The sequence below is a fragment of the Kickxella alabastrina genome, assembly GCF_025024165.1.
Source record: "Kickxella alabastrina strain RSA 675 chromosome Unknown BX661scaffold_1, whole genome shotgun sequence".
In the NCBI taxonomy this organism is placed as follows: Eukaryota; Fungi; Kickxellomycota; class Kickxellomycetes; order Kickxellales; family Kickxellaceae; genus Kickxella; species Kickxella alabastrina.
This window is the reverse complement of record NW_026251472.1, coordinates 344,744-370,997: the sequence shown is the minus strand read 5'-3', so window position 1 is coordinate 370,997 and position 26,254 is coordinate 344,744. Positions and strand designations below refer to the sequence as shown.

General features: G+C 46.5%; 13 protein-coding genes across 13 annotated transcripts; 9 read left to right on the top strand and 4 right to left on the bottom strand.

Annotated features, from left to right (window-relative positions):
• Window positions 1-103: 103 nt before the first annotated feature.
• On the top strand, window positions 104-1,994 carry BX661DRAFT_175033 (vitamin B6 photo-protection and homoeostasis-domain-containing protein). Its single transcript, XM_051533976.1, has one exon. The coding sequence runs from the start codon at window positions 157-159 to the stop codon at window positions 1,861-1,863; it is 1,707 nt and encodes a 568-aa protein (XP_051394929.1). The 5' UTR covers window positions 104-156; the 3' UTR covers window positions 1,864-1,994.
• Window positions 1,995-2,174: 180 nt separating this feature from the next.
• Window positions 2,175-3,603, top strand: BX661DRAFT_167780 (CRAL-TRIO domain-containing protein; the record flags this gene model as incomplete). Its single annotated transcript, XM_051533365.1, has 3 exons — window positions 2,175-2,434; window positions 2,578-3,229; window positions 3,256-3,603. 3 exons carry the CDS (start codon window positions 2,175-2,177, stop codon window positions 3,601-3,603), a joined length of 1,260 nt encoding a protein of 419 aa, XP_051394928.1.
• A 501-nt stretch (window positions 3,604-4,104) lies between these two features.
• On the bottom strand, window positions 4,105-5,055 carry BX661DRAFT_208840 (uncharacterized protein; the record flags this gene model as incomplete). Its single annotated transcript, XM_051538683.1, is given in 4 exon segments — window positions 4,105-4,171; window positions 4,192-4,307; window positions 4,320-4,365; window positions 4,413-5,055. The coding sequence occupies 4 exon segments, from the start codon at window positions 4,670-4,672 to the stop codon at window positions 4,105-4,107; spliced, it is 489 nt and encodes a 162-aa protein (XP_051394927.1). The 5' UTR covers window positions 4,673-5,055.
• A 419-nt stretch (window positions 5,056-5,474) lies between these two features.
• BX661DRAFT_175031 (uncharacterized protein) lies at window positions 5,475-6,615 on the bottom strand. Its single transcript, XM_051533975.1, has one exon. The coding sequence runs from the start codon at window positions 6,504-6,506 to the stop codon at window positions 5,595-5,597; it is 912 nt and encodes a 303-aa protein (XP_051394926.1). The 5' UTR covers window positions 6,507-6,615; the 3' UTR covers window positions 5,475-5,594.
• Window positions 6,616-7,052: 437 nt separating this feature from the next.
• On the top strand, window positions 7,053-7,555 carry BX661DRAFT_127599 (uncharacterized protein; the record flags this gene model as incomplete). The annotated part of the gene is made up of 2 exons (XM_051532490.1): window positions 7,053-7,140; window positions 7,251-7,555. Coding segments are annotated over 2 exons (393 nt in total), but the record flags the coding sequence as incomplete, so codon positions are not given.
• Window positions 7,556-8,613: 1,058 nt separating this feature from the next.
• BX661DRAFT_175028 (uncharacterized protein) lies at window positions 8,614-12,037 on the top strand. The gene has a single exon (XM_051533974.1). It carries the CDS (start codon window positions 8,772-8,774, stop codon window positions 11,976-11,978), a length of 3,207 nt encoding a protein of 1,068 aa, XP_051394924.1. The 5' UTR covers window positions 8,614-8,771; the 3' UTR covers window positions 11,979-12,037.
• A 553-nt stretch (window positions 12,038-12,590) lies between these two features.
• On the top strand, window positions 12,591-13,307 carry BX661DRAFT_195167 (uncharacterized protein; the record flags this gene model as incomplete). The annotated part of the gene is made up of 2 exons (XM_051537919.1): window positions 12,591-12,933; window positions 13,006-13,307. 2 exons carry the CDS (start codon window positions 12,591-12,593, stop codon window positions 13,305-13,307), a joined length of 645 nt encoding a protein of 214 aa, XP_051394923.1.
• A 1,010-nt stretch (window positions 13,308-14,317) lies between these two features.
• BX661DRAFT_175026 (glycosyl transferase family, a/b domain-containing protein) lies at window positions 14,318-15,367 on the top strand (the record flags this gene model as incomplete). The annotated part of the gene is made up of 1 exon (XM_051533973.1): window positions 14,318-15,367. The coding sequence occupies one exon, from the start codon at window positions 14,318-14,320 to the stop codon at window positions 15,365-15,367; it is 1,050 nt and encodes a 349-aa protein (XP_051394922.1).
• A 1,624-nt stretch (window positions 15,368-16,991) lies between these two features.
• Window positions 16,992-17,371, top strand: BX661DRAFT_175022 (uncharacterized protein; the record flags this gene model as incomplete). Its single annotated transcript, XM_051533972.1, has 4 exons — window positions 16,992-17,098; window positions 17,135-17,151; window positions 17,191-17,276; window positions 17,366-17,371. Coding segments are annotated over 4 exons (216 nt in total), but the record flags the coding sequence as incomplete, so codon positions are not given.
• A 2,210-nt stretch (window positions 17,372-19,581) lies between these two features.
• Window positions 19,582-20,749, top strand: BX661DRAFT_202340 (D123-domain-containing protein). Its single transcript, XM_051538503.1, has one exon. The coding sequence runs from the start codon at window positions 19,620-19,622 to the stop codon at window positions 20,727-20,729; it is 1,110 nt and encodes a 369-aa protein (XP_051394920.1). The 5' UTR covers window positions 19,582-19,619; the 3' UTR covers window positions 20,730-20,749.
• Window positions 20,750-21,938, bottom strand: BX661DRAFT_175020 (transcription initiation factor IIF, beta subunit-domain-containing protein). Its single transcript, XM_051533971.1, has one exon. It carries the CDS (start codon window positions 21,799-21,801, stop codon window positions 20,806-20,808), a length of 996 nt encoding a protein of 331 aa, XP_051394919.1. The 5' UTR covers window positions 21,802-21,938; the 3' UTR covers window positions 20,750-20,805.
• Window positions 21,939-22,612: 674 nt separating this feature from the next.
• Window positions 22,613-23,537, top strand: BX661DRAFT_175019 (ClpP/crotonase-like domain-containing protein). Its single transcript, XM_051533970.1, has one exon. It carries the CDS (start codon window positions 22,711-22,713, stop codon window positions 23,482-23,484), a length of 774 nt encoding a protein of 257 aa, XP_051394918.1. The 5' UTR covers window positions 22,613-22,710; the 3' UTR covers window positions 23,485-23,537.
• BX661DRAFT_1456 (uncharacterized protein) lies at window positions 23,515-25,195 on the bottom strand. The gene is made up of 2 exons (XM_051533123.1): window positions 25,135-25,195; window positions 23,515-24,999 (listed from the first exon to the last, which is right to left on the bottom strand). The coding sequence occupies exon 2, from the start codon at window positions 24,883-24,885 to the stop codon at window positions 23,545-23,547; it is 1,341 nt and encodes a 446-aa protein (XP_051394917.1). The 5' UTR covers window positions 24,886-24,999; window positions 25,135-25,195; the 3' UTR covers window positions 23,515-23,544.
• Window positions 25,196-26,254: the final 1,059 nt, after the last annotated feature.

Below are 26,254 nucleotides of genomic sequence, written 5' to 3'. Positions count from 1 at the left end.
CCTTCCGAAGATCGATCTATCCATTCTTGCGTTTTGCGGATATCCGAGACAGCACATGCCTGAAAACAAATCGGTTTTGAATTTTGTCAGTCTGACTCTGTTTCTCCTGAATAATATTTTTTGCAATACTAAATTCACCTACCTACTTTTTTCGCAATGTTTTGGTTACAAAGACTAGCAGGCTCAGCCAAGTTTGGACCAGGAAATATGGCCACAAGTAAGCGCGTTTTGACTGCTACGGGCATGCAGTTTATAGCTCGCAAAAGTTACTCGTCTTTGCCGCAGCTGCAGCCACAGCAAGGACATGAGCAGCAACCAATGCAGTACAGACCACACGAACACTTACAGCCAAGGGGTCCTGCTAGCAGCATTATGATTAAACAGGGTCAAAAGCTCACATCGGTGGTAACCAGACAATCCGATATGCACTCGCCACCAGTAACGCATGATAAGGGCAGGGATAAAATCGATCCACGTGCCAACTGGCTTCTGATGACAGTCACCCGCGCACCTGGCCAGACCCTAGACCATGGCCCCACAGAATTATTCGGCAAAGACAAGAGCATTGTTGATCGAGTACGGCAGTCGACAGACACTGTCGTCCGGGCGTTTCTCCCGGCCGACTATAAAACCTCAGTGACACCCGAGTACATTAGCTATGCCAAGTGGCAGTTTGTTCACAACACACTGGGCTCAGCCTCCGGAGTGCTGGCAACCCAGGCAATGCTTTACGCCATGGGCATGGGCGCAGGCGCCTTGCCCCTATCGGCTGCGATAAACTGGGTGATCAAGGACGGATTCGGACAGCTCGGCGGTGTGCTTTATGCCACGCTAGTCGGGCAGAAATTTGACAGCGACCCAAAGCACCAGCGGTTTTGGTCGGGCGTCTGGCTTCAGAGCGCGACCTGGCTGGAAATGCTGACGCCGCTGGCACCACACCTGTTCCTGCCCATCGGGTCAATTGCAAATATCGGCAAGAATATCTCGTGGCTGGCCATGTCTGCCACAAAGGCTGCTATAAACAAGTCATTCTGTCGTAAGGAAAATCTCGGCGACCTGACAGCCAAGCACGGCTCGCAGGCCACTGCTGCAGGCTTGCTCGGCACTGCAGCTGGCATCCTTATTGGCGCCACTATGGATGTGTCGATTTATACATTAATAGTCGGGTTCGTGCCACTCAGTCTCATCAGCCTGTGGGGAAACTACAAGTCGCTTCTCTACACGATCACACCGACCCTAAACGTTGAGCGCATGCAGCATATGGCTGAGGACGCGGTGGCTCTGGATCCCAGTGGTCATCTGGTACTGGACCCGCAGCTGCTAAAGACCCCGCGCCAGGTCTCGGCGGTTGAGAGGTTTATGCGTGAGATCCGCCATGTCAAGCCTCGGGGTCAGTTGCCAGGGATCGTGGTTTCATCAGACATTGGACAAATCCACAAGGAGCTTCCTCGAGCAGCTGACCCCGAACTCCAGAAGATGGAAGTATCATCTATGATTAGAGACGCATTCGACCAGACAAGCGTCGTATATCACGGCCAGCCCGAAAAATATTACATTGGTTATCTCATGGCATCGACCGGACGGGGGTCGACCAACGGTAATATCTACCTATGGTTTAGCACGCAGGCGACTGATCTCGACATGCTTTGTGGTTTCTACCAGGCAATTGCATTCCGCCAGCTGCTCGGCGCAGATGGTTCCGGCAATGCAACTGTGGCCGAACTGAGAGAGCAGGCCTGCCAGTTTGCCCTGCACACATTTTCTGCCTTCGAAGAATCAATCGTGCGCATGGGCTGGGACATTAGCACAGTGTACCTCACTAAGAGAGCCAAATGTGTAGATGTAGAAAGTACCTCACACTAAACAGCCTATAATCGAAAAATGATTAATGACTGACAGGACATCATCTGTCACTTCTTTGCAGTAACCTGCAATACTATGAATTTGTTTTACTGCATTGTATTTATATAGCCCATATATCTATATCATAATGAGTAAGTGGCAGGTTATTGCCCAACAGAAATTACAGTAAAATAAAAACCCTTGGCTTAAAATATGGCTTTTGGGCGAGCGGCTGTTGGCCCGTTGCAAATGGTGGTTATATATCAAGCACCCCGCACCCCGCACACACATACTTTTCCATTTGTCCAACACATTTCATATTATTTATAAAAATGTCTATTTCTCAAGCATCAGTGATCCAGGACTACGCAAATCGCACACCAGGGACCGACGGCTGCCCAGGCCACTTTACTGCCGGCGAACAGCGCAAGCTCGGCAGGCTGTGGACGCTACTTCTGAAATACCTGGATGAAGTCAAGGATAAAAATGTCAAAGTAGTCGGTGAATTTCTGCAAAAAATCGACCACGACTGGTCCACACTCAAGCCAGACGAATCACCCAATCCTACCGAAGACCCCGAAGCTCTAACCAAGTGTGCATGGGAGCAGTTCACCAAGGGTGACAACAGCACTCGCCTAATGGGTTTTTTGGCAAAAAAAAACTGACTCACGAGCAGCTTATTTTGGACCGCTATGTGAACGAGACCACACAACAGTTCATTGACCGTATGGCCAGAAAGCACGTGCAAATTGTGCCGGATGAGTATATCCCATCGTTTGCGCATCCTGACAAGGAGACCCGCAATCTGCGCGACGTATTCTGGGAGGCTGTGACAATCAAGGTGCATCCAGACATCTGGGTGCACCGATTCCTGAGGTCTTCTGGGTGGGACGTGGACAAGGCATTCGCCATGATCAAGGGAGTCATCGATTGGCGCGCCACTGAGGCTGTTGATGTGATCAATCGCAATGGCGAGTTGGGCATCGGCCTAGATGAGCTGCGCTTGGGCCTTTCACAGCTTGTGGGCAGAGACCGGCTGGGGTTCCCGCTGTTGTACGTGCGCGTGCGCCGCATCATGCCGCGCGCCAACGAGGGCTTTGTATTCAAGCGCTATCTTGTCATGCTTTTTGAAGCCATGCAGATTATAACGCGCAATTACGGCAGAGTTACCATGCTATATGACTTTACTGGATTTACCATGGATAACACACCGCTGTCCATGGTGCAATTCATGGTTCTTCTAGGGATGAAGCAGTACGCCGAAGTCTCCAGCGTGCTGATCCTTATGGTCGACAGCTGGCTATTCATCAATTCTTGGAACCTTATTCGCCCATTCCTCGATACCAATCTTAGCGCTCGAATTGTTTTTGCAAAAACGGCTGAGGATGTCAGAAATTTGTTGACGATGACCAGTTGCCGATTGAGTTGGGTGGCAAGAACTCGTACAAGCCCAGCTTTGTGCTCCCCAAGGAAGGCGAAAACAAAATGATGTTTGACACGGAGGGCCGCAGGGCTGCTGAAAACGAGTGGCGGGCGCGCATATCGAACTTTGAAACAGCCACCAAGCTGTGGTCAGAGCAGATCATGTCCATCAGAGACGTTGACGTTGTAGACCCACAGTTTCCGTGCACCGCTAAGCGCGATGACGCTGCCAAGATTCTTGGAGATGCCGAGCTTGAATTGAGCAAGTTCACAAGGTCGCGCAATAACTTTGAGCGTTTGGGGTTTGTAGGCTCTGATGGATGTCTGCAAATGCCATGAGTCAAAAACTTTAGAAATAATAAAACGATAAAGGTAAATTTACGTTTTCTCGCATCTATTTTTAAATTTTATTGATAGACGGTGATCTAGAGTATTTCTTGTTTATTTGGATGACAATATGAATTTTTATATAAAACTTAGAAATAAATAAAAAGAATATCATCACTTGAGGAAAAAATAAGTGTATTACAAAACAATAGTGTTTGGCCCATCTAAAAAACAAAACAAAAATACAGACAATATAAGGATATAGAAAGTGGACTGCAAGCAATGTTTTAACAAAAATGCATATTTAATAGTTTAAAGTAACGAGGTTATTGTTATGTAAACTATAGGCAAAATGAATTTGACAAATGCTTTGAAGAAAAAATGATTTAGGGATATTTTAGCAGCACGAGTAGATATGTTTATAAAATAAAATAATTGAATCAAAAAGATATTAAAATTGTTTTTAGAAATATTTTAAAAATGTATTTTAAAGGTTTCTTGCGCTTGCATATTTTACTTTGCTTGGATAGTATTGGCTAGCCAGTCTAATCCCCTGTACAATCCTTCACTCTTCAGCGCGCTGGACCCAAAATATTACACTGTCTGTTCTTCAAATTTGGCAGTCTTAATGCCTCGGCTACCCCAGCAACATCCATAGCCCCTTCTCTGGCCTTCTTGTTAGCAAATACCAAAAGCACTGCATCTTTCAAGTCATCCTATTCTAACACAGTGCCCAGCTCATCCTTTGACATGCCAATTATATTTCTATCGCAGCTGTCAACCACAGACGATAACGTCTGTTTGGGTAATGGTGTTTATACATTAGATTGAATTTTGGTTGGCTGCAAAAATTACACGTTTTGAACTTGATGTTCTTGTATGATATCGTTTCCAAAATAGCCCCAATTGTCGGGATCGTTGAGACCAGTTTGCCTACTTGCAGTCGGTAAAGCATTGTGGTATTTCCTACAAATTCAAGTCCTATGATTAGGATTTGTACCTCCTTATCGTCACCAAGGAGCCCTTTGAACATTGTGCTAAACCAGTTCCCTAAAAAACGAGTGAAATAAGTGTCGAGCATGTTTTTATTCTAAACTGTTGGTTTGTAAATGTATATGATTGTTTGCGTTCGTGTGCATGCGTGCGTGCGTGTGTTTGTGCTTATCCATGTTTGCAAATGTATTTGTAAAAACCATGTCAGATTATAATACTGCTAAACGATAAAAGTATATAAATTAAATAATTTGTTGATAAGATAATAGGAAAACAAATGTGTTGCCGTGGTTAAAATACACACAGCACAAACATTGAAAACCCCTCACTGATAAGCAATAGCCCACGTATACAATTTTTGATTGCATGAGAAATACAATGCAATCATGCAAATAAGGGCTGGCCACGTATACCTGCTCCACGATTCATTTTCCAATTGTATATAATTGTTTAGATTTTAGTTTATTCTGCATGTCCATAAAAAATGTTTCAAAGGGGAGAAAGAAATTCCAGGAGACGCGATTCAAAAAATGTATATAAATGAAAAATTAGAAAAACCAGCACACCATTTTTTTAGGTGGAACATTTGGAGCGTTTTAATTTCGACGAGCCATCGGGAAATATATATATATATAATAAATAGGCATGTGTTTATACCATCCATATCATTGTATATTCAACATTGCTTTTCAAATACTGCTTTTTGTTTTGATGTGCTTTTTCTGAATCATTAAACACATCCATTAATTGAGCACATCTTACGAAACACAAAAAAGCTAATAATTACACTCTTATTGGCTTTAAGTGTGGTACAAGTTAAGCATATTGCTTTAAACACTGGACATACTTGTAGTGACAATGTCCGATAATTTCCATTTTTCCGTATACTTTTGTTAATATAAAAATAAAATTTAGACTTTCTATTGTAAAATAAACAAATAAAAAACATTTATTTCAAAGCTCGCAAACATGAATGCATTTTTCAACATCCGGTTGATCGCAGACCCATTCTAGAACTTGAATACCTGGTGATCAGGCTTGGAGATGACCTTGACCTTCTCGTAACCCAGCTCAACAAGCTGACTGTCCATGGCCTTGACCATAGGCGGCGGGCCGCAAATCAAGACCTTGATATCATCAGCGGGCGCGGGCATGTGCTTCTGGAGCAGTTCCTTGTTGATAAAGCCAATGCCGCCGGTCCATCCCTCTGGTGGGTTGTTCAGCACATAGTGCACATTAAAGTTCTCGTGCTCAGCGGCCCACTTGTCGAGCTGCTCGCGCAAAAGAATATCATCCTCATTGACATTGGCAAACAGCACGCTCAGCACAGTCTTGTCCTCGGGGTTATCCAAAATGTGCTGGATGATCTGGTACATCGGGGTGATCCCAGTGCCACCAGCAATCATACCAATGGCGCGGCTCATGTTGGGAGTGTACCTGAAAGCACCGCTGGGGCCGCGGACGTTGATCGTGTCACCAATTTCCATGGCAGCCAGGTACGAGGAGATCAAACCATTCGGATAGGTCTTGACGACCAGTTCAAAGTAGCCCTTGTCCCTATCCGTCGATGTGGGTGTGTAGCTACGCATGACATCCTTGTCGTCAATCACAGCCATGAGCTGGATGTGGCGACCGATAGGCAGACCGAGAACAGATTCAGAGGAGGGCAGTTCGAAGCGGTAGCGTGCAGTGTTAGGACTCAGCTGGATCTTGGCGGTAAGCTTGAATTTACGGTACTCAGAGGAATGCAGAATGGCGTCGGAGACTGGCGCCGAGAGCTTGTTGGCGTTGGCGTTGGCGTTGGCGGCCGGGACGCTGACGGCCTTGGACTGGCCCCCGCTGGGGTTGAAGAAAAAGTATGCGATGCCAACGGCAATCAGCGCGCCCAGTAGGTACGCCATATGATTTGACTCGGAGGCCATTTTTTTAGAAACCCGCCAAAAAGAAAGAAAGAAAAAATGAGAGAAAAATGATTAATGAGAAAGACAAAGGGAGGATAAAGAGGAGAAAAAGGGATGATGCACACAAGACTTCGTTTGCTGGAGATTTTGCTGTGGCTGGCGAGCGGCGCGCTTTTCCATGCTTTTGGACATGGTTGCGAAATAGTAACAGAAATGATTGTGGAGTTTGATTACTTTTGATTTGATCCTCCTCCCGCACTTTTAGCGGCTCGATGTTTTGATTCCACATGCACACACGCATCGAGGTCCATCCTCATCATAGGTCACCGGAGCATCTTTGCTGCTGTGCTTGCTAAGAGTCGGCCGGTAAGCGGCTTTTTTCTTCCTTTTTCTGTTGCACTTGTTACATCACGACGCCTAATTCAAAGTAATACACTCGCATTTCTCGTGCCTAATTCTTCACGCCACACAGTCGAGGGACACATTTGTATCAGCACACATACACACATACACACACATATACACACAAATTCTCACACAATGGTCGTGGTCACTGATAAGGAGAAGAAGAAGCTCGCAGAGAAGCACAACAAGATGCTCGCTGAGCTGGCCAAGCAGCCAGACAACTCGACATGCGCAGATTGCGGTGCGTCCGGTAAGTACAATGCATTCAAATCCAGGTCGCCCCTGTACAAGATGGCACAAATGCCAAGCAGCAACAGCAAGCACTGAAATGTATGGATTTATCAACAAATACAAATGTAGGTCCGCGCTGGGCGTCATGGAACCTGGGTGTTTTCCTGTGCATCCGGTGCGGCGGCTTCCATCGGCACATCGGAACGCACATTACAAAGGTCAAGTCGATAAACCTGGACAACTGGACACCGGAGCAAATGGAGCATTTCGGGCGCATCGGCAACAAGCGCGCCAACGCTTACTTCAACCCACACCCTGAACAGCATACGGCGCCTCGCTCTGACCGCGACATCGAACGCTATATCCGCGACAAGTACGAGCACCGCCGCTTTGTCGACCACCGAAATGGTGTTGCCGATCCGACAACGGCTGATGGGCAGTCCGACCGGCCCATGTCCCCACAGCAGCAGTCGCCATCGACCTCCGACGAGGCATCGGCACTCACGCGGCTACGCGAGATGGGGTTTGTCAATGTGCGCGACAACCACGCGGCGCTGAAGCGCTTCAACTTCAATGTCGATGCGTCCGCTGCGTATCTTCGCGGCGAGGCGCCCACGCTGCAGATTAATGCGGCGGATTATCGTGTGCAGCAGCTACTCAATATGGGCTTTGACCATATCGGCCAGAACATCCGCGCCCTGGAGCTGTGCGCTGGTGATGTCCACCGGGCCATTGAGCTGCTTCTCAGCAACAACCCGCCGCCCCGCTCCAGCGCATCGCCTGCGGCTCCCTCGCCAAGCATCGCCGCCCCGCCGACACAAGCGCAAAAGCCCAGCGCTACACCAGCCAACCTGCTCAGCGACGACTTCTTTGGCGCCAGCCCTGTCATGTCTCCACCCCAACCCAATGCCGCAGGAAACCTGTCTGACATGTTTGGCGGCCTGTCTATGGCCACAGCCTCAGCCCCAGCTGCTGCAGCAAAGCCACACGACCCATTCGGTGACTTTGGCGAGTTCCTCTCGGCCACGCCCAGCGCAACCCCTGCACCAGCACCAGCACCAGCACCAGCACCGCCCACTATCCCGAGCGTAGCTATGGCACCGGGGACGGTTTCGACTATCGCCCGCAGGCGGCGATATCATCGCCGACTAGCCAGGGCGGGCAGAGCATGTTCAACAACGCGTTTATTATGTCACTATACTCAAAGGGACCGGCCTCCTCTGGCACACAGCCCCAGGCGCCAAGCACTACCACTCCGAAGAGCCCCTCCAACGCCGATGCGTTCGGCGGACTTGATTTTTTCATGTGATTTTGAACACTGTTTTTTTTGCTTTTACGCACAGAAAATTGTACGGCTTAAAACCACTATTGCTGCCATCTACTGGTCACGCATGCATTGCGGAGATGGGGCAAAGTGCAGAAGAAAAATTTTTCATATCAAAAAGGGCTCATGCAACCTTTTATATTGCGCGAAGAAATATCCACACCAAGAGATTTGTTTTCTTCATTTTGTTCTTCAATTCTGAAGTCTAATTTTTATTTTAATAGAGCGCCCGCGCATTGGATTCATTTAACTTATATACTTTTGCGCCCTACTGCCAACTCTAAAATACCACACAACCATATTGACCACACCACAAAGTTTTAAACATGGGTAAAAAGAAGGGAAACAAAGCTGCCTATGACGACGATATCTGGGCCGACGATATTCTACAGGAGGAGGCTGCTCAGGCGGGGACTGCTGCCGCCACTGATGCCGCTGATGTTCCGGCTGGGGGCGAGGAGGGCACCGGAGGGCTTATGAGCATGCTCATGCGGGCGAAGAAGAACAAGAAGAACAAGGGTGGTGCCTCGGCCCCGATGTCCAATACTGATGCTGACGCTGACGCTGACGCAGACGCTGATGCACCTGTCTCTGTTGCCGCCTCCACAGCCAACGACCAGGACGATGAATCCGGCCCCGTCGTCAAAACCGCCAAGCAGAAGGAGCGCGAGAAGAAGGAGAAGGCGAAGCTACTGAAAAAGCAAAAGGCCGATGAAGCCAAGGCCAAGCGCGAGGCTGAGCTCGCAGAGCTTGAGGCATCTCTTGGTACCACAAAGGTTAGCGACTCTGTTGCCGCCGCTGATGACAACGAGGATGGCGCAGCTTCCAAGAACAAGAAGAAAAACAAGAAGAAGGGCAAGAAGGACGATGGTGCCGAGCACCCTGCCGAGCAACCCATCGAGGCCGCTGCAGCCCCCAAGAAGGACGACAAGAAGGATGACAAGAAGAAGAAGGCCAAGAAGGGAGCCCCCATTGCCGCCCTGCAAAAGATGGTTGAGCAGCAGCGCCGCATAGAGGAGGAGATGAAGCGGGCAGAGGAGGAGGAGCGCCGGAGATATGAAGAGGCTGAGCGCCTGGCTGCCGAGGAGGAGGCCCGCATTACCGCCGAGCGCGAGGCCAAGAAGGAGACCGACCAGCTGCGCCGCGACCAGCTCAGGCGCGAGGGCAAGCTGCTGAGCAAAAAGCAGAAGGAGGCCAAGGCGCGCCAGGAGCGCCAGCTCAAGGACCTTCTCGCATCAGGTGTTCAGATCTCGGGACTGACTGGTGATGGCAAGGACAGTGACCAGGCGCCTCGCCGCGGCAACCGCAACGAGGCTGAGGAGCGCAAGCGCAAGGCTGCTGAGCGTAAGCGTCAGGAAGAGGAGGATGAGAATAAGCGTCTGGAGGAAGAGGCTGCACAGAAGGCGGCTGAGGCAGCCGAGGCCAAGTCCGACGGATCCGACGTAGAGGGCGATGACTGGGAGGCTCTTCTTGATTCTAGCGATGACGAGGAGGAGGACAAATCTACTGAGAATGTCAAAGAGGAGAGCGGCAGCGACGAGGACTCTGAGCCCGAGTCCGGGTCCGAGTCTGAGTCTGAGAGCGAGTCCGAATCTGAGGAAAGCAGCTCAGAAGACGAGGAGCTCACTGCCATGCAGAAGCAGACTGCTCTTCGCAAGCAGGCTGCCACGGCCCGTCGCGAGCAGCGTGTAAAGGAAGCCATGGACGCGCGCTCTGTTGACAACCTGCGCTCGCCAATTTGCTGTATTCTGGGCCACGTAGACACGGGAAAGACCAAGCTACTCGACAAGATCCGCCAAACCAACGTTCAGGGCGGCGAAGCTGGCGGTATTACGCAGCAGATCGGCGCCACTTACTTCCCTGCTGACGCGATCCTGAAGAAGACGGCGGCCATCAACAAGGGCGGCAAGCTTGAGATCAAGGTGCCGGGTCTTTTGATCATCGACACCCCGGGTCACGAGTCGTTCACTAACCTTCGCACGCGCGGTTCCTCCCTTTGCAACATCGCCATCCTGGTTGTCGATATTATGCACGGCCTCGAGCCTCAGACGCTCGAATCCCTGCGCCTGTTGCGCGATCGCAAGACGCCCTTTGTCGTGGCACTGAACAAGATCGATCGTATCTACGACTGGAAGGCCGTCCCTGACAGCCCGTTCCGCGACTCGCTTGCCATTCAGGCGCAGCATTCACAGTCCGAATTTGAAACTCGCGTTGCAAAGACGATCACTGCCTTTGCCGAGCAGGGTCTCAACTCTGAGCTGTACTACAAGAACAAGAACATCGGCAAGTACGTCTCGCTGGTTCCCACGTCGGCCATCACGGGTGAGGGTATCCCCGACATGCTGGCGCTTTTGGTATCGCTGACTCAGTCGCGCATGTCCAACCAGCTCATGTACCTGTCCGAGCTCGAGTGCACGGTTCTCGAGGTCAAGACTATTGAGGGCCTGGGCACCACGATTGACGTAGTCCTGTCCAACGGTGTGCTGCACGAGGGAGACCGGATTGTTGTGTGTGGTTTGGAGGGACCCATCGTCACAAATGTGCGCGCGCTGCTGACCCCACAGCCCATGCGCGAGCTGCGTGTGAAGTCATCCTACGTGCACCACAAGTCCATCAAGGCTGCAATGGGTGTCAAAATCTCTGCGCCTGGGCTCGAGATGGCCATTGCCGGATCGCGTCTGATGGTTGTCGGCCCTGATGACGATGAGGAGGAGCTGATGGACGAGATTATGTCCGATTTTGCCAACATGATGGATTCGGTCGACAGGACCGGCAAGGGAGTGTGGGTTCAGGCATCGACGCTCGGATCTCTCGAGGCGCTTCTGGAGTTCTTGCGCACGTCCAAGATTCCGGTTTCCGGAATCAACATTGGCCCTGTGCACAAAAAGGACGTCACCAGCGCGTCAACCATGCTTGAGAAGGCCAAGGAGTACGCAGTCATGCTCTGCTTTGACGTCAAGGTCGACAAGGACGCGCAGGAGATGGCCAACAAGGTCGGTGTCAAGATCTTTAATGCCGAGATTATCTACCATCTGTTCGACCAGTTTACCGCCCACATGAAGACTGTGGCCGAGCAGAAGCGCAAGGAGCAGCTGGCCAAGGCTGTCTTCCCCTGCGTGCTCAAGATGATCAAGGGAGCTGTTATCAACAAGCACAATCCGCTCATCCTGGGTGTCGACGTTATTGAGGGCCAGCTTCGTTTGGGCACACCCGTGTGCGTCGTCAAGGTGAACCCTGAGACCAAGGTCCGCGAGGTCATCAGCCTGGGAAAGGTTGCCAGTATGGAGATCAACCACAAGACCGTCGATATCGTGCGGAAGGGCGAGTCTGGCGCCGGAGTGGCTGTCCGTATTGACTGCCCGTCCAACGAGCACCCCAAAACATACGGTCGTCAGTTCGACGACAGTGACGATATCTACTCGCGCATCACTCGCCGCAGCATTGATGTGCTCAAGGCGCATTTCCGCGGGGATATGAGCAAGCCTGATTGGGGTCTGGTCGTGGGTCTCAAGAAGATTCTCAACATCCATTGATTCGCCCTTGTTTTGTTTACTCTTACTCTTTACAAATATAACCGTTTTTAAAATCAAAACACCGCATGTCGTTAGTTATTTTTTATTATGTAATATGCTCTAAAAAGCAAAGCCAACCAGTCTAATATATTATTTGTAGCCGAACTATTGAGAGAAAATTGATTCATTTATCTGCATCCAAATTATTTTGACTATTGTCGTTACCCATACCACTATTGAGCCGACAGTGTCCTTCGTTGGCTGTTTTTTTTGGCAAAAATGGAACAAGAAAGCCATCATTGTTAGCTTCACAGAATTTTTAATATGGTCATTATCTCATTTTTCACTCGTATATCTCTACAAAACAATAGCCATTTATATTTCTAAATATGCCTGCGGCTTTATCCACCCTTCAAACCCTGCCTGACCACATCTAGCCCATAATAGAATCGACATCCCAGATAACAGCCTTAAGAATATGCGTCCCATGTATGATGAATTTGATGTGCTTTTAACCGTTTGCCGCAAATTTCGTATAGCCACCATTGAAAAATGCTCAGCCGGCTTTCGATTTTCATTAGACATGGCTGTGGTATATCTATCCACACATGTCAAAAAGCTGCCAGGAGGAATATGTCTGTTCAGCAGTTTGGTACCAGACTTGTCAAAGAGATCACCGTGGCTATGGATTACAAGTGTGTGCTTGACGACAGATTAATCGACGTGTTTTTCAACAATACCGTTGTTCAGCTGCAGTTTTTCAAGGCCCGCAAGTTGGGTATGTATCTTGAAGGAGATAGCAGCCAAGTCATCAATTTTTCGTACGCGCAGATTCGGGTTCACAAATTCATCGCGTGTATCAAGCGTATGGCGCCAGCAGTGATGAGCTTTGATATCGGCAACCTTATTAGAGAGCGAGACAACCTTGAGATAACTGAGGCATTTATTGGTGAATCTTGGAATGAGCTGGGCCGAGGTGCGACGGAAATGTAATTCAACTCATTATTCTCCGACTCCAGCAAATTTACGAGCTGATGGACTGACCCAGTTGACATGCATTATTTTTTGGCAGGCGACCATTGGCAGATATTTCAGATTGCCCGTCAGAACGCGCCGACTTTGGTTGACTTGTCGACATTTATATCAGACCATGCAGACTTTTGTAACTTGATTATCAACGAGCAGGCCAACCCTGTAGTATACTCTAGTGTGACGAGCCTTGGTCTACGCATACGTCATGAGCACCAGAGCAGCTTGATCTTGGCCGTTCTTGACACGCAGCCATTTTCCCATCTGCACAAGCTCTCCCCAACGGTCACATTTGTGCTAGGCGACGATCTTTTGTTCTGAGGCAACATTGCTAGGCTCAGGGCTTTAGGCACACAGATGGATGCAAATATTGTCAAAATGATGAAGCAGCATGGCCTGCTAACAAACATGAGTTTTTCCAACCTGCGCCGCATCTGCCTTAGATCGGGTGCACTCTCCAGCGAAACAACGGCCGTATGAGAGACCAACCTGGTTTAATTTGTAGCTGACATGCCTGCCTCAATCCAGACGCTGCAACTTCGTTATAGGGGCGACCCAGTTGCTCTTTGTGATGTGATGTCTTGGACTCCTTTCTTTGAATACCTTCAGACTCCGACTCTCAAAAATATGAAACTGAAGATTGTCGACAGTAAAATTTGTTTTTCCTGTCACTCCTCATTAATTTGAATTGCGACGGTGATGCCGAAGAACAATTTATCGCAGTTTTAAGCATGAAAGAGGAGCCCAAACAGTGGACTAATCGGCAATTCTCAGGCAACCAGTACTTTAGTCATTTGCGAGTAAACGGTAATATTGCTAACTCTGGAATGGCATACAGCATATGTGCTGTGCTTTTGACATTTGCCTGTCCAAACCTTGTATCTGCTGGAGTGCTATAGGAAGTGTGATATAAGAAAACCCAGCTTGTCGTAGGATATTGATTAATGAACCAATGACCAGCTAATTCCTTACTTTGATATGCAAGAATTCATACGCATACAAAAATACTAATGAATATGAATAGTAAAGGCTGTTCATCCTTTAGCCTTCTTTTAGTTCATCTTAATAAATATACTTTTATCATAACAGTTGTGGCAAAAGCTTGCCATCAAGTTAACCATATGGTAATGGAGTTTGTGGATAATCCTGGGTTTGATGTTGTGATAATAAAATACAATAAAATATACTAATATCAAAATCCACTATTAGAGAGCTTATGATTCTCGCCTTATCAATCGAAAATCCAGTAGTAAAATATAATCACAGGTATCACGTGGTATTGCCATGATTGATGTCACACTACCATCGCCCTTTACTAAATTGTAAGCAGCATGGGCGGCCCAAACGGCAGACAGCACTTGCGGGATATCCCGAAACATCTTATTCTCGAGCCAACTGGCTTTACGCCCGAGCACACAGCCGACGGCCTGCGCTTTATAATGCACGGTGAGGCCAGAAATGCTCAGATTGGCGGCTTTCTGACAGCACTGCGGCTGCGTAAAGTCAACGGAGACCTCAGTATGATCGCAGCCCTGGCCAAGGAAATGCTCGGTAGCGCGCTCATCCCCTCAATAGAGACAGAGACCAAAACTAGATCAGGGCTTGGCATCCTGGTCGATATTGTTGGTACCGGCGGTGACGGATGGAACACATTCAACACCTCGACCACGTCCTCACTGGTGGCCGCCGCCGCAGGTTTAAAAATGGCCAAGCATGGCAGCCGCGCGTTGTTGTCTAACTGTAGCTTCGCAGATTTGCTTGAGAGCATGAACTGTAATTTAACCATTATCGCGCCCTCTGACGTGGCTGGTCTTCTGGACAAGCACAACTTTTGCTTTTTGTTTGCCAGCACATTCCATTCGTCAATGCGCTACTTGGCAAAGACCGGCCGCAAGCTGGGGTTCCCGACGCCATTCAATGTCCTGGGCCCGCTGACCAACCCAGTGGTTCCCAATCGCGCAGTCATCGGCATCTACTCAAAGCAACTGGGTCCAGTCATGGCCGAGGCGCTGAGGATTCTCGGCCGTCGCAACTACGCTGTTGTGTGCGGAAACGAGAATCTTGACGAAGTCAGCATTGCTGGTTTGACACATGTGTTGCACATCCAGGCCGACAGCGAAATCAAGAACTACACAGTCCATCCAGGCGACTTTGGAGTTGCCGCCCACCCGTTGTCGACGGCTGCTGGGTCCACGCTTAAAGAGAACAATTCCACGCTACGGCGGTTGCTGAGCAACAAGCTGAAGAAAAAGGATATCCTAATTCGTGACTTTGTTCTAGTCAACAATGGGTTTTTGCTGTATGTAGCTGGTGTTGCTGCATCGATGAAAGAAGGTGCTGCGATTTCCAGGCAAACTCTCGAGTCAGGCAAGACAAAATAGTTGCTTAAAGGGTTTCCCCTGTATACACAGGGTTTGCAAAATTCAAAAAGTTTACTTACTACTAAAAGCAAGGATTGATAATGTCAAATAAATATATTTGATTTCAATTTTAAATTTTGGCTTGTTTAAGCTCTTTGCATTTTTCATTACACCTATTTACTTTTCCAGTTCAGTGAATATCTGTTATTTGTATTTTTGCCATTCATTTTTATTTTTACTTACTGTTTGCTTTTTTATTATAATAAGATTGTGTACTCGAGCATTGTAAATACTCTAGTATTTATTTGCGTGCAATTATTTTATTTGTAAAACTGTTTCACAAAAGAACAACTGTAATGCTGGCAGCTATATGCCGCAAATTTGGATACATTATCGCTCACAGTTAATTTCTGTGAGCTCTGCATTCGTATATTGCTGTTGGTTTTCAATTGTTGACATTCCTACAATAACTTTGCCGCCCTCTCCTTTGGTCTTTTTGGCGTCATACTTTGCTCGCAGCTATGCCAGTACTTCGACAGTCTGGATCATACTTCTTTATAGTACTGTAGCTGCTGTTGGCCTCCCCTGAACCATTATTAAAATTTCCAAAATAGTTTTTCACTCTCTCACGCATCTCGCTGCTTCTATTAAATATAAGTTGCTGTGTTATTCACGCTTAAAAGTCTATTTATTGCTTACATTGTCACCCGTTGCTGCGCCGTGCTTGACGCTCATATTGTTGTGCTTAATTTTATTTTATTTGTCGCTCGATGCTTATTATATTTCAGAGGCCAAAACTAGCCCTTCCCAGGCGCTCCTCACAGTTATTTACCCTCATCTTCAGTTCATACAATTTAAACGTTTCTTAGAGCTGTGCACCTGGTAGCTTGTCCCGACGCCTGCAATCCAACTATTGTTTCTCCAAATAATAGCATACTTGTTTTTGGTTCTTTTAGCGCCTTTTGTTTCGGTAGCTGAACACAGTTAACAAGAAAAACTATTGTACAAAGTAACAAAGCAACAAAGCAACATACCAATGATCTTGCTTTGCTTTTTTGCGCATTTAATTTCCAAAAGAAAGTATTGGTTGATGGCGATCAACTGATTAACCAGTCTTTGCCGTTTAGCAACACAAACAATAAGTCACACAGTGACCAAAGCAACATGCTTTCTACTCTTCACCTTTCACAGTGCATAGCACTTATTTATTAAATATACTTTATATTATCATAGATTATCTACACGTTCATAGAACGTTCCTATATTCCAACACCATCATGATTCAGCGACATGGTAAAATAAATGTGTAAGATAAAATAAAAATGTGTTTAAAGTGCTTAGAAAATATTTGAGAAACAGAGGAATTGATGGATTGGATTGAGGATAAATTGGGGAATAGGAGCCGTTTTAAATGAATTGACGTTGGAAGTTTTGTAACACTATTGCGGTGAAATGCGTCGTTTCGGGTTTGGATGGCATACTTTTAAATAAAAAATTTACTCATTCTTTTTTGTGATTTGAGTGTTGTGATTTGAGGAGAGCACTAGTCGTCTAGTGTTAAAAGTATGTTTGACTTTTGTTATAATTTTTAGTATCAAGGGAATCAAAAGTAGAACTAGGACCAGCCTTGTCTTATATATGTAGCCTGTTGGCTTTTTTGTGCACATTGTCAATTGTGCGATCCGTTGGTGAGAACTGGATCTTCTGCGAGCAGACCAGTATCTTGGCAAGTCAATTTTGTGGTATTCTTGCGTGTACGCTCATGCGTGTGCATTGAAAAATGGGGAGCATGTCTGGGCATCAATGTAATACCTCCCTAATTTACGCCTGAATTATCCAATTAGCGTCCTATCAATCGGCACGCAGGTGGAAACTTGTTTCGCGATTCTCAACCTCAACATCCACTTCCATATATTCAGTCTGTGGAACAGTATACCCATTTGTATTAAAGTCAACTTACTCAATGGTAATACGCACATGTCACTCTATATGTAACACTAACAAAGGTGCGTATTGTAGACCTGATAATATTCTTCTATTTAATGTCTTGTGCCATTTACAAACAATTCTAACCTCAGGCCCATGCTTCAATTATGGTAGCAACTCTCTTTTTTAATTTTCTCACTCTTATTCTTGCAATTTTGTGTTGGCTATGTCGCAATATTGTTCTTGCATTTTTCTTCTCGTTTTGTAGCCATCTTTTTCTTTTACTTTCTCGCTCTCTGGGCCAAGCACCTTTATTTTCTCGCGTATCTGATATATCAGTTATTCTAGTTTAAACTCTTGTTATTTTGCACTAGCCATTGCGCTCTTCTTCAGCAAAACCAGCACCAACACCAGAAAACGATTAAGAGAAAGGGTAAGAACATGTTACTCAATTTGATTTCGTTTGGTTTATGCATTTATGGATTTTTTGTAGCTGCCGCCGCCTTTCATTTAAGAGCAAGAGCAAGAGCAACCACTGGCACTGGCATTGTCATTATCATTAGCACCAGTACCAGTATTGGTTTAAATGCCTAAAACGCCCAAAGGCCAGCGCCCTGATGCCCTGGTATTTTCAGCCCGCAATAGTGCTAAGTAATAGGCGTGGGTACAGGTTGCGCTGAATACCAGCTATTTTATAGAATTTTTAAAGTATTATTCTGTAAATAAAGACCCTAAAAAAGCTAAACCAAAATATTGAACACCTGAAATTTTATATGGAATCGCTCTGTGGAATTGTTCAATGGAAAATTCATTTTCTTAATTCGGGAATGGATAAAAAACATAATTTCTTAGGCACTAAATCAAAAAATTTTCATCTTTTCTCCAAAATGTATTATTTTTATTTTCAGGCAAACAAAAAATGGAGAAATAAAGTATTTCTTCACCTCCACATGTTTATTGTGCTTGTTGGGATTGGGTAAGAAATGTGAAGTAGGCACCACAACGTGTACTGAAGAAACAATCATTATGCCGCGGTATAAAAAATTAATGGGGATTTTAGAAATACAATGAAAGTGAATATATTTATATTAGAACTTTCAATGTAAGCAAAAGTACTTTGTGCTTTGTTAGTTGTAAATATTTTGGAGTGTAATATTTCTTTAAATCAAAAAACAATCTGTGCAATCAATAAATTAGTAAATAGTACAAAAATGAAGTAGCGAAACGAATTATTAAGGATTTATTTGATGAATTTATTTAATTAATTTCCCCATTCTTAGAAAAAAATACAGCACATAGAACATGACACATAGCACATAGCACACATACATAAAAAAGCAAATCCATAGATGGCAGCAAAATTTTGTTTATGACGGAAATAAAATAAGTGAGTTCTGAAGTTTCAGAATGGTATAAATAACCAATAATTGCCACATCTGTTGAATAATTTTTCTTCATACAATCACCAACATTTAATTTCATATTAATATCAGTTAAACAACAACCTAATTAGATCAATGTCGCCAAGAATAATTATAATCAATGCAATTAGATGCAAAAGATGCGGATATATCCATAAACCAAATACTCCGTGTGAATCTCGTTAACCAAAACATAAATTATTTATTATGTTTTATTAGATAATCCGTATATTGATTCATTGGTTATTGTGCACATATTTCTACAATTATATTTACAAACTAATGTGTACACAACAATTAATTTTACCAACAGCAAAATTTAGTGCTTTACACATATTTACTTGAATTTTAAATTACAGAATATGTTTGTTTCTCAGACGCTGATAATGCGTGTCAATGCTTTGAACTGCCATTTAGCACTTTTTACTGGTGGTATATCATCAGTAAGCCGTATTTTGTAAACTTGATTACTCTGCTATTAGAATAAGCAATAACAAAATTTGCTATAGGTTTTATGACTCCTTTTATAACTTTAAATAAATTACAAATATTATGTTTATTTATTAAACATATATCATTTGCATTTACATTTACATTTACATTTATACACCATGCATTGCGCAAAGATAAGATAAGCTAAGCTAAGCTAAATAAAAGATGTTATTCAATCGCTTTAAACAATAAGTAGCATACTTGAATTAAATATAGAACATTCAAATTCAAACATAATCCCAATTTAATTTAACTATTGCTTCAATTGTTTGCAATGAGTCCGAAATTGTTTTTTATTTCTGCTCGGCCATTTTTCAAATCAAACCCATTAATCTGATTAACCCACGTGGACCTATAAATAAAAAGTTGGCTATGGAAAAAATCTCACGCTATCACCACAATTTTTTGTATTTACAATTTTTTATTTGCTAAAAATGGAAGGCGAGACCCAAACGACAGTAGACGCTTCAGAACCCATTATTGTCGACCAAGACGAGCATCAATCTGTTGCAGATTTATTCCCCGAACTCACCCGCGACCAGGTCCTCAACTGTGCTTTCTCCTCTTGGTACCCAAAGCTTAAAAAAGTAACCTTCAAATCAATTGTGCTCAAGCCACTCCAGGCAACCTTCCTCGAGTACCTTCTCTCCGACGGCATAGTGCTTCCGGACAATGAAGCAGAGCACAAGTTCCAAAGCATGATTGCAAACGCTTCTTCCGACGATGAAGACGAAAGTGACTGGAGCGACGAAGATGACGAGGACAGTGGTGCAAAGATAATGGTGGATATTGACGCTTCGGTTCAGCAGATTCGCAAGGCTATAGAGGAGCTTGGCGGGAATGTGTTTCCTAGAATGAACTGGAGTGCACCGACGGATGCATCGTGGATGTCCTGTGATAACACTCTGAATTGCCGCAACCCGTCGGAAGTACTCTTGCTGCTTAAGGGGTCGGATAAAATCAGTGGTGATCTTATTAATGGCAAGTACTTGGATATGCAATTCTGGGAGCCTGAGCTGGTACTCAGACAGTGGTGCAATTTGATTCCATCACTTGAGTTCCGCTGCTTCGTGCGCGATGGACATGTTGTTGGGATCTCGCAGATTGACATGCAGCATTATTCGTTTTTGGAGGGTATGGCTGAGGATATCGAGGACAAGTTGATGGATCTGTTCACGGATCATGTTTCCGCGGCGTTCGAGTCTGAAAGCTATTGTTTTGACGTTTATGTGACCCGCGCTGAGGGCCGCGCCTATGTTATTGATTTCGAGCCGTGGGCGGCAGCGGTGGATAGCTGCTTGTTTGAGTGGAAAGAGCTTTTGGAGGTCGGCCAGGAGGGACTCGGTCTGAGGCTGTTCCCTGAGGGTATCGATGCCATGGGCCACTTCTCGGCTAAATTCTCAACCAACAGGTTCCCAATTGAGCTGGAAGGCAACGCATTCATGGAGGCGCTGGCAAGGTTCAAAAAACACAGCATCCACAACATCATCAAGGAGGCCGAGGAGACCGATGAGGCCGAAGAAATGGACGAGACCAATGATTAATTTCATTTTTAATACTTAAATGGCATTTTTCTATATTCGTAATTTGCTGATGGCCATTTAATACATAGCATAACATTCACACGTCTTCAAAATCATCATCCTCCTCCGCGTTCTCAGGATCCGCAGCCCCAGAACCATCTCCGCCAATAGCATCAGGGTCTCTCTCACCCGAGAACGATCCATTTGGCGCATCCACGTTGATTTCAGCCACAGCATCCTTGCGGAACTCGGGCTTGAGGCTGTACATGGCAGCATAAGGGCCGTGCTTATTAAGGCTGGCAACCTCAAGGAGTATCTCCTTGAGATACGCCGATGGCTGCCTGGTGTGCTCAATGAGTCCCTTGAATGGCCAATACGGGAACCGCGCAAAGGCAGCAAACAGCATATCCATAAGCTCCTTGCGCTCCATACGGGCCATCTTTGTATCCGCGGTCTTCTGCTTTTTCTGCGCTGTGTCGAACCCACTGGTATTGAAACCAACCATATCTGGCACATACTTGTCGAACGGAATACTCTGCACCCGACGCGTATTCTCATGCTGATCGATAACCCGTTTATGCATAATCCTCTTGTACTCCTCGCTATACTCGGGCGTAACCGAGCACTCATGGTGAACTGTACCCGTCATAGCTATAGGCACCGCCTTGTTGGCCATCGCCGACGTCGGTTTGACTATTTCCCGCGGATCGCGCTGCTCCGAGAATATAAACATATTGCGCACTTTTTCGTTCGTCACTTGCATCCTGTATTCCTTGGGAATCTCCTTGTACTCGGGTGTGTCGTTGAGAATAATGGCAATGTCACTGGCAGTTTTGTCCGGCTTATGATAGATGCGCATTTTGCCTATTTGAACTCCTTCCTTGCGCTGCTGCTTCCACTTGTCGGCAAGAAAGGTGGGCACTTTGACCAGCCACACTTTGCTCCCTAACTCGTCCATGTTTAGTTCTCCAATATCGTCATCTTCAAGCTCCTCGACGGGCTTTGCGGCCGTGGATGCGCGTGGGTTGTCGTCTTCTTCGTCATCATGGTAGAACTCTGGCCTGCTAGATTCTTCGTTGTCTGAGAGCGCCATTTTGCTTGGATTTATTTATATGGTGTGTATGAATTTAGATGTTTTAATTGGCGATTAAAGCGAAAAAGAAAAAGAAAAAGAAACCAAAAAGGTGAAAACAATAAAAGGGGCCACATCTTTTATTTAGTTTCTTTTTTTCAGACATTATTTTATCCCCCAAACTGAAGAAAATAATGAGACTACAAATATCTAAAATATAAATTAGAATTAAAATATCCTGTAAATCGGCGTCTTTCGCATCCAGATTGAATAGCAACCCAGCATGTGCTTAGAAACTAGGGACAATAAATAGCCGCCAGCTATGCTTGAAGATATTAATCATTGCGCTGCTTCTTGCAAAGAGAAACTTGGGCTTGGACTTTGGCTTGGGCAAAGTTTTGGACAAGATTTACTGGCATCACTGTAGACTCGGCCTCAGCTGGCTCGAACAGTGTCTTTTTGCGCAAAAAATGGGGGGCCTGCTCGCCTATAAGCAAGAAATTAAGGACGATGCGAAGGTTAAGCACCGCAGTCATGTCACGATTCCACTTCTGTCTGCCTGATGGCACTTTTTTTGCCATCCTTAATCTGCTGCTAAAAATGCTTATGAATATTTCACATGTGTGGTACTACTGTACTACTATTACCTTCCCTCCCCCCTTTCAGTCCCTGCACTATAAAAATCAACATAATCAACGCAATCAAATGCATCGGACATTTTACAAAAGCATGTGCAAGTATGCTGCGTCAAAAGTTTCACATGGTTTGTGCTTCAGTTTTTAATATTGTAAATGAACCTTGGTGATAAAATAGTGTCCCGCTTTCCTGTACATTTTCCTTCTCTGAATTTTCCTTCCTGCCCTTATTTTTTATTTAAACTTTTCATCCATATTTAAACTTTTTTGTAACTTGTATAACTTTAACCCCGCCATGTCTCTCATCGACCTACCTCATCTCAAGCTTAGCCAGCCCTTATCCAAAACGCCTGGGATATTCCTTCTTGAACTAGCTCACTCTGATGAAAATCGGTTCACAATAGAATTCGTCCAAGAAATAACCCACGCCCTCGACCGCATCGACGAAATCCTCGATACACTCCCGCCAACCCAAGCCGAACTCGGCGGTGCTCTAATAACCACAAGCAAAGGGAAATTCTACAGTAACGGGTTAGCCATAGAAGCAGCCATACATCAAGGAGATGCATTTTACTTACCATATATGAGAATGCTCGCTCGCATATTGACTTTTAGAGTGGCCACGGTGGCGGCTATCAATGGTCATGCGTTTGCTGGTGGTTGCATGTTTGCTTTGGCGCATGACGTGCGCGTTATGAGGTCTGATAAGGGGTGGATGGCTATGAATGAGATTCAACTGGGGATTCCACTGATTCCTGGAATGGCCGCTATTGTTCGGTGCAAGATTAATAAGCCGGATGTTTTGAGGAACTGCGTTATTGCTGGAAAGAAGTTTACTGCACAGGAGGCTGTAGATGCTGGGTTTGTTGATAGGGCTGTGTCTGTAGAGGACCTGGACAGCGTGGCGTTGAAGTATGCTGAGCAGATGGCCCCGCTCGCAAAGGGCCTTACTGAGGTCATGTATTTAATCAAGGCTGAGACTTATCGGGATACCGTCGAGTTACTTTTGAGCGGTGGAACCAACCCCGCTGGTTACATTGGGGCTAGGAAACTACTTGCCAAGCTATGAGAAATTGGATATTTCGCATTCTATAATTGTTTTTCTCAAATAAAATGACTTTTTTATTTTCTAAAATGGGTGATCCAGCGCTGTGAATTCAGCCAGCGCACAGCCATGGAGGGCATCTGCAACACCGACAAAAAGACACTGCGAATCAGGCGAAAACGCAGCACCAGCGACTTCACCCATGACCTCAATCACCTGCGACCGTCCAAACCCAGCGGTCTCCCACACATGCACATAATCAGCAGGCTCCGCAGCAACCAAGAACCTACCACACCCACTAAACCTCACACTCCGCATAGCACCCAAATTCCCACACATAACCTCCACCGGCGCTGCAGTCCACCGCAGATCGAAAATCCGCACCGCCGAGTCCTGACATCCCGTAGCCACAATTCGCGAATCAGGACTAAAGTCGCAAGCAAATATATAATCCTGATGGCCGCCCAGCAGACTGACCACAGAGGAGGACATGCGCGAATCCAGCAGCTGTCCGCTGGTATCGTCTCCGACAACGCACTGCATATGGCTGCCATCGCGCGCCTGCGCACAGCTATTGACCGCCCATGGAAACGTCCTCGAATCTGCCGCCTGCATATGCTCTAGATCCACTGTATGCATGGCCCCGGCATTGTGCGCCACCAGGACGCTCGCGGGAGAAAGCGAATTGGCCGGCGCAATATGGCTGATTATGTCCGCCCCTAAGTTGATCTCTGCCGGCCACCGGCCGCGATCACCCCAGAGAGACTGCACGCAAAGGCGCCCGCGGTGGTCACCCGCCACAGCCACCCCGTTGTTAACGCACAGTGCGCTGATCTTGAAGCTCTGCGGCATCCATCGGGACTCCAAAACACACTCGACTGTTTTCTGCCACGGATTCCATCTCTGCAACCCCTTGGCATGCCAAAAAAACACATCGTAGGAGCTCGTTGGCCAAATAAGGTCGCGCAACTGGAAGTGGCTAATCTGGCTGCGCACCGCGTCCCCCAGCTGCGAAAACCGAAACCTAAAAAACTCGCCACCAGTCATCGCCCTTGCATGCCTCTGCACATCCAAGGTGTTATGCGGGATGCCCTGGAATCGCGGGTACACGGATCGCCGGTACTCCATATACAGCCTCTTGTGCTCCTCTTGTCCACGCCAAAGATACCCCTGGATATCAAAGCCACGCCGCAAATCCACAGAACTCACCTGTTGCAGTTGCGGAGACCGCTCGAATGCGTGTGCTACATTGCTAAGAAAATCCACCCGGTTACCATCTATGCTTTGCTCGTTGTCTACTACGAGCTGTTGAAGCTGTCGTACCATGTCGGTTGTTCTTCTTTCGGGCCTTTCATTTTGCGCTTGTACTGTCGCTTGCTGGGGCCTGTCGCCTTGCAGGGTTTGCTCTGTGGGAATTGTGCTCATGCAACCTTGGGAGAGAAGAGTCTTAATGTAATTCTATAGTGTGTGGTTGGAAGAATGATAGCCACCACTGCTTCCAAAAGGGGAGGTTTACGCTGCGTTGCGGATTAGCAATTGCTATTCTAGGTGTAAAAAGGATAGAATTGTAAGGGAAAAAGGATAGGAAGAGGAAATTAGAAATGTAAATTAAAGCTGACAGAAAGAGACTCCAATATCACAGTTGCAGCTTATTGGACAAGAATGAGAAACTACATAACCATTTTTCATGTCGCTGCATTTTAATGCGCCACGGCGCTGCCAATAGTGCAACTACTCGGGTGGAATGGCGTCCAACTGTCAACTCGCACTCGCATTTCCACTCGCGAGCGTGCTTGAGTGTAAAGCTGGCTGAATAAAATAAATGAATGGGAAAAGTGTAATAATAATGAAGATAAAAAATGAAACTGAAAATATCAAAAGTCGAAAAAGAAAAGAATTGCAAAGTGAAACTAAAAGTAAAAATGAATATGAACGTCAAAAAAACAAAGTAGGTTTTGGTTTTCAGCTTTTTCACTTCCACCATTCAACAAGAACAGATTCCTCATCATTGCCTTGTGCTCGGCGTGCTCTTGGGCGACCCACTCGTGCCACTTTCCCGTGCGCTCGCTCCAGGCCTCATTGTAGGCCTTGCGAGCAGCAACTGCAGAAGCATTGAGAGCAGAAGCAGATGTCACCGACTCGCCCTCCTCCTCCTTTTCACCTTGAAGCGGAAGAAGCAGTTTGGCGCGCCGCGAATGGTTAGCGTAAATGTCCTCGGTACCCGTCAGGAAGCACAGCTTGTATGTGTTCACGGCGATCTTGATCTCGAGGTTGGACCGCGAGCTGATCACATAATCGCACTCGTCAGGGTGCAGGTGCCGGGACAAGTAGGGCCGCGGCCGCTCCTGCGTCGTGCGCCCAACGCCCTCTGTCGGTTCAAACAGCACATACGAGTCAACGTAGTACGCCCATCGCTCCTCCTCGGTCACCGCTTCGTCCAAAGTAATGTCCTCGCGCCGCAGCAGCTGGATCGCCATTGTTTGCGACGAGTAGATATACCCAACGCGGAACACATGCTCGTCTGCACCCACTAGCGCCTCGACCTTCATGCGGTACGCAATGTGCGACCGCAGCGGACTCAGCTCGTGCACCGCAGGCAGTGTGGTAAACAGCTCCAGGATGTCGACGCAGCGGCCGTCACTGATCAGGTGCTGGATGTTCTTGGACACAGCCTGCACTACCTTGTCCACTGTCAGGATGCGGTACGCATGCGTGCCGTACAGCACGCGCATGCCCTCATCAAAACTGTTCGTGTCCAGCTGGCCCTGCAAGAACTGGTCGACGAGCTCAAGGA

Excerpts from the sequence above, each read along its gene's own strand:
- BX661DRAFT_175033 (XM_051533976.1), top strand. The coding sequence starts at position 157 with ATGTTTTGGTTACAAAGACTAGCAGGCTCAGCCAAGTTTGGACCAGGA.
- BX661DRAFT_175031 (XM_051533975.1), bottom strand. The coding sequence starts at position 6,506 with ATGGCCTCCGAGTCAAATCATATGGCGTACCTACTGGGCGCGCTGATT.
- BX661DRAFT_175028 (XM_051533974.1), top strand. The coding sequence starts at position 8,772 with ATGGGTAAAAAGAAGGGAAACAAAGCTGCCTATGACGACGATATCTGG.
- BX661DRAFT_202340 (XM_051538503.1), top strand. The coding sequence starts at position 19,620 with ATGGAAGGCGAGACCCAAACGACAGTAGACGCTTCAGAACCCATTATT.
- BX661DRAFT_175020 (XM_051533971.1), bottom strand. The coding sequence starts at position 21,801 with ATGGCGCTCTCAGACAACGAAGAATCTAGCAGGCCAGAGTTCTACCAT.
- BX661DRAFT_175019 (XM_051533970.1), top strand. The coding sequence starts at position 22,711 with ATGTCTCTCATCGACCTACCTCATCTCAAGCTTAGCCAGCCCTTATCC.
- BX661DRAFT_1456 (XM_051533123.1), bottom strand. The coding sequence starts at position 24,885 with ATGAGCACAATTCCCACAGAGCAAACCCTGCAAGGCGACAGGCCCCAG.